The sequence below is a fragment of the Cimex lectularius genome, unplaced genomic scaffold (genome assembly GCF_000648675.2).
Source record: "Cimex lectularius strain Harlan isolate CLEC.00 unplaced genomic scaffold, Clec_2.1 scaffold283, whole genome shotgun sequence".
NCBI lineage: Eukaryota > Metazoa > Arthropoda > Insecta > Hemiptera > Cimicidae > Cimex > Cimex lectularius.
In genome coordinates this window covers 267,694-273,693 of record NW_019394189.1, presented here as the reverse complement: position 1 = coordinate 273,693, position 6,000 = coordinate 267,694, and the positions used below count along the sequence as shown (strand labels likewise).

General features: G+C 34.6%; 1 protein-coding gene across 8 annotated transcripts in view; it reads left to right on the top strand.

Moving 5' to 3' along the window:
• Positions 1-1,333: 1,333 nt before the first annotated feature.
• The window catches only part of LOC106669105 (CREB-binding protein), a 28,192-nt gene continuing 23,525 nt past the window's right edge, over positions 1,334-6,000 (top strand). For 4 of the 8 annotated variants that reach the window (XM_014398382.2, XM_014398383.2, XM_014398381.2 and 1 more), the window contains exon 1: positions 1,334-1,876. In XM_014398382.2, coding sequence (XP_014253868.1) covers positions 1,795-1,876 — 82 coding nt within the window. In that variant the 5' untranslated portion in view covers positions 1,334-1,794. The remainder of the gene's footprint in view (positions 1,877-6,000) is intronic. The other 4 variants (XM_014398385.2, XM_014398384.2, XM_014398387.2 and 1 more) reach the window with 2 other exon arrangements.

The window sequence follows — 6,000 nt, the reverse complement described above, 5'->3', positions numbered from 1 at the left end:
TGTCTTCCTGGCCTCATCCCCAATCTACCTTTTGGAAAGAAAAAAATATATATAAGTCACTAAGTACACAGTTTTCTTCCTGAGGACCAAGATTGCAGTTATATTGCATTACGCTGCAATCCCTTTTGTACCAATAAATTTACTACAATTATCAACGATTTATTCGCATCGGCTTTACTAATAGAATGTGTATAAAAGCTTTACACGGCAATTTATTGTTTCTACTCGTTGCCGTTTAAGAAATTCCTTGAGCATCTTCAGCCCTTTTTTATCAGGTCTCGTCGTTTTCTTTGATTTTTAATATTTGCCAACGAGATTTTCGGGAAATTGATTTAATAAATAAAAAAAATGAACGAATGAAAAAAAGTGTGAGATGTCTCTTGGGTGAAAGTGAAAAGCCGACCTAAGCCAGTGTTTCAACCTAGGGGCATTACAAAACCGAAGAAAATGGCGGGAAATTCAAATTCCTCGTTAAGCCCTCAGATTTTCATATTTTCCCGACGAAAAGGTCGAAGGGGTTTTGATACAAAACCAAGCTTTTTTTTAAACTTACAGACGATTTTCGAATGTAAATCACTTGTGGTACCGTGTTAAAGGGGATGTAAACAAACAATGATTTTTTAAGTGAAGGTTGTTTCCGTTTTAAGATTTTTGTCGTGAAAATGTATTTTTTCGGGGTTTTTTGTTGTTTAGTGATGGATTGTTAAAAAGTCACGAATATGCAAGATGATTTTTAAGCCGGTGTTGAAGAATGCTGGTGTAAATGTGGAAAATATGTGGATTGAGTACGGTAAACTTATGTCGGATTGATTAGTTGAATTTTTTTTTTTAGTATTAACTGTCACATACTGCGAAGCTTGTACAATAATAAATTACAGTCATTTTAAAACAGTTCAGTCCGTTTTTTACTCGCGTATGTCCAATTCGTAGGGTGTGTTTTGATTTTGTGAAAATTACCGGTCGTCCGTCAGCCAGGCGAATGCAGATTTTTTTTCCTCCGATTGGGTGCCGGTGATGTCCGAGACGTCGTCCCGCGATGGAACCCGGAAGAAATCTTCATCGACGAGGAAGGACGGCCGGAAAGGGCGAGAACTACGACGATGCCGGGGTCGAATCTCCTGAGGAGAGCGAAACGCACGGGGGGCCGCTGGAGCAATTACACTTCGTCTATGTTCGGTTCGCCTTGTGACGTCAGAGGCTCGGGTCCGTGTCGGCGTCGGCCAATCGGATCCCGCCTTTCGGTCACGTGGCCTCCGCCGGCCAATCCCAGGCCGCACAGCTCATTTATAGTCGGATATTTTCTGACAAGCGTAGAAAAACTTTTCATCAACAGCCGCCATATTGGTGTGTCGGAGAGTGAGTGAAAATAACATTTTATTCCGAAGGGATGGAAAATAATTTCGACAAATGCCGGATTATTTATTCGACGCGGTGAACGGGCTGAGGTGCGTCTTCGTGCGGGTCGTTTAAGGGTCCGGATCGTTTCTAGTGGTTATACGGCGATATCGACTCGATGATTTACATCTGGATCATTGTCTAGGTTGAGAAGGAAGATGGAGAGAGGAACGTAAAGCTCGTCGGGTCGGCTTGGGGCTTCGTTATGCCCGATGGTGTATTTTGATCCGTTGATATGTGCCTTTTTAGACGTTTCCCGCATCGGACACTCGGCACGGATCAGATTAAAACGAATATTTTCGGATGGGACAGATACGAAAACCATGTGTAGTGGATTGGATTTGTTATAAATACGGTTCATCGTAGTGAGTAGGCACGGCTTTTGTAAACAGGGGAGATATGGCCGAACATCTCGTCGACGGTCCGCCAAACAAGCGGCCCAAATTAACCGATCATTTTCAAACGGCCACGGATTCTTCTGGTAAGTCGAAGATTTTATACAATTTTTTTCTATTTATTTCTCGAAAGGCGTTTTTCTAATATTACGGCCCGTCTGGGAAATTTCCCTCCTCTCGTCCGATTTTTACCCGCCTCCCAGAACTCCTGTATTTATATTGGAATCGAGGGGTTTCCACTCAGTTTTATCGGCCGACGAACCTTCTCGAACCCCGATCCGACGGCGTTTCCTCTCGGCCGCCCCGTCCTCCCTGAGTCGGGAAACGCCGTTTTTCACATTTAAACACGGTTTTTTCACATTTTCATCCAAAAACACTCCGGCGTTTTTTATATAAAAAGAATTTCTTCTCCTTTTTCCACATCACGACCATCGTTATCATCCCCCGATTTTCTCATTTTAAGTTAGAATTTCATCCCTCTGTAAATCTTCCGCCCCCTTTCAACACACATTTCTATAAACAACCTGCAACTTCTTGATTACATTTATTTACACAATTCTTCACTCGTTTAATTTTTTTTCTTCACTTCTATGTATATTACATTTGACTCTTACATTTAACAGGCTCAATAATATTAATGAAAAATTGTTTCTCATGTCTCAACAAGGTTACTTTATCCTATTTACTCCAAAGAACAGGTCTCCCTCAATTTTTTTTTTCGTTAACACTTGTTCATTGACACTTGCACCTTCTTAGAGTCATTTGTATATTTTGAGAACTAATCGTACAATTCTTGAACATGATGATATAAACTCACATTCGGCTTTCATGTTTTAACAACAACTCAACGTTTCTACCCTTTTATAAATTCGAAAAGAGCCAAGAAGCATTTCATATCAACATGTAAAATTTGCTGTTTGATTTGCAAAATTTTAGGGGATTCTGGGGTTTGTTACAATAAACATGTAATTCAGCATTTGCCAATACGAAAGGATCTTTTTAGTGGTTTAGTAACTGCTTTTTATTATAATTTGTTTATGAAGTAAAAGAGAACATGCCTTTTCCAACAATTGTTCATTGACACTTTCTGCTTTATATGGACATTTGTACAATTTTTAAATGTAATGACTGATGGATTTGTTCCACTTTTCCATAAATTCGACTCTATTTATCATCCCTTAATTTTCTCACTTTCAGTTAGAATTTCATCCCCCTGTAAATCCTCCACCCTCACACATGTTATGTATAAACAACTTGAAACTTCTTGATTACATTTATTTTGACAATTCTTCACTCATTTAATTTTTTTTTTACTTCTATGTTTATTCAATTTGACTTATTTTAATTTTACACCCTCAAAAATATTTAATAAAAACACAATTTGTTTCTCAGATCTCAGCAAGGTTATTATCCCATTTATGCCAAAGAACATGGTCTTCCTAAATTTTTTTTATTTTTTTTATTAACAGTTGTTTGTTCGTTGACACTTGCAGCTTCATAGGGTCATTTGTATATTTTAAGGACTAAACAAACAAAAATCATGATGTGCAATCGCTTTCTTGCTTTAACGCGACATGTAAACATTTCTGAGCTTTTATAAATTCAAAAAGCTCCAAGAAGCATTTCTAAACATACACAAAGTTGGTCTTCATTTTAGGGGATTCTGGATTTCGTTATTTTGATACACATGTAATTCAGCATTCGCCATGCCTCCGAAAGTATTTTATTTTTAGTGACTTAACAAGTGGTTTTTATTATAATTTGTTTATATGGTAAAACTCAATGATGGTTTTTCAGTGCCATAACATGGGTTATTTTATTTTGTTTACTCTAAAGAACATGCATTTTCCAACAATTGTTCATTGACACTTGCTGCTTCTTATGATCATTTGTGAGCAATTGCGATCAGAATTTCATCCCCCTGAAATTTTCCACCCCCTTTTCAATACACATTTGTATAAACAACTTAAAACTTTTTGATTACATTTATTTAGACAATTTTTCATTCTTTCAAATTTTTTCTTCATTTCTATGTACACTCAATTTGACTCATTTACATTTAACAGGCTCAAAAATATTTGTAAACAATCGTTTCTCATGTCTCAACAAGGTTACTTTATCCTATTTACATCAAAGAACATGGTATTCCTCAATTTTTATTTTTTTTATTAACAATTGTTCATTGACACTTGCAGTTTCTTAGGGTCATTTGTATATTTTGAGAACTACTCGCACAATGATCGTTAGTGTCTTAACTTGGCTTATTTTATTTACAACACAGACCATGCTTTTTCCAAAATTGTTCCTTGCCACTTTCTTCTTTTTATGGCCATTTATACAATTTTTAATTGTAATGACTGATGGATTTGTTCCTCTTTTTGGTAAACATTTCTTTGCTTTTTTAAATTTAGAAAGGCCCCCCAAGCATTTCGTATCAACATGTACAAATTTGTTGAACAATTTGCAAAATTTTAGAGGATTTTGATCTTGTTGTACTATATACATGTAATGTGCCTGAAAGGATACCTAGCAAGTATTTTTTATTAAAATTTGCTTATATGGTGTAACAAAATTATTGTTACTCAGTGTCCTGACATGGGTTATATTTTGTTTTTACTATGAAGAACTTAATTTTTCCATCAAGTGCGCATTAGCACTTGCTGCATCTTTGGGATATTTGCATATTGTTAATGATTATTGATGATAATGTGTATTCATCTTTTACACATTGGAAACAATGCAAGGAGATTCCATGTTTTGATGTTTGTAAGACGAAAAATGGGTTGTAAGTTTTGTTAAACAGTGTACAGAAAATTCAGAAATTTTAAAATCTTGTCTGCAAAAGAAACTTTTAACAGCATACAAGTGGTTATTATTTTATTTGGTAACAATAATTGTTTCTCAGGTTATAACAATTGTTATACACAGATTATTTTTTTATTTATTACAACAAAAAAATCCATTAACTTGTTCATTCATTTGTTCATCATTGATTATTATATCAATTAGATCCATATTCACATTCAACAACACATTTAAGCAAAACTGCAGTTTCATCACGTGGCAGTCTATATTTTAAATAATTGTCATTTACTCAAAACAGAATTGTTTGGTTTTCTTGTTATAATATGCCAGTGCTCTCTTATATTTGATTAAAAAAAACAAGCAATAAACATTTTATAGTAGTATGCACAATTTTGATGTTTATTTGAGAAGTGTGTTTTGAATGTGTTGAAATTTTTGGGGTTCGTAGTTTCGTAGTTATTTAATTTTTACCTCAATGACTATGCCTTGCTTCTTTTTTTGTCTGATTTGTAGGGGACTTCATTTGGTATGTATTTTCAGGGGGATCTTGGATTTTCTCATATGTTACACATGAAATTATCTTGTCCCCAAAGGAAATTTTTTGTCTTATCACATTAATTTTTATTTTTCTCATCTTCATTTTCTCTGTGATCGTGACTTCCATCAATTTTTTGTTTTTAATCATCATCAATTCATCAACACTTAACTACCTCAGGGTTATTTTTCCAATTTGAACAATAATAATACATTATTCACAAAATAATTATAAATTGCATTACAAAAATATTCCAAACACAACTATTAATTTGGTGAATTCTTGATTATGTTGGCCTGCCCTTACTTTTAGCGTATTCATTTGGGGGATATAACAGAGACATGCGTACATTTGTGCTTTCACGTCTGCCATTCATGCTTTAGGTCGCAGTAGTTCTACAATTTTACAAACTTTTTTTATGACTGTTGCCTTGTGTGAAGAATGGAGGAGGGGGGCTTGGTTTGTTTTCTTAGTATGATGCACTTCAAAATCAGCACAAACGTTTGTGAATGGAAATCAATTTGTTTTAATGAATTACCAGTGCAGTTATTTGTAAGATTTGTTACTCAGGTCTTGAAGTTTATTCCAAATACCCTAAGTTTTGTTTCATATACATTGATACTTGCAAATTCTTAGGAACATTTCTACAGTTTGGACAGGAATCACATTTGATATTTGTAATCAAATTCATGATCATGTTTTACATGTGGCTTTCATACAATAACATTAACGTGTAATTTTTAGCACATATCTTGCCTGCAAAAGAAAAACATTTTTCTGTATTATTAATATATTTATAGCACCTAATTAGTTACTCAGTTTTTGTTTTGTTTTATTTACCCAAACATCATTCCTCCTATATTTATGTTT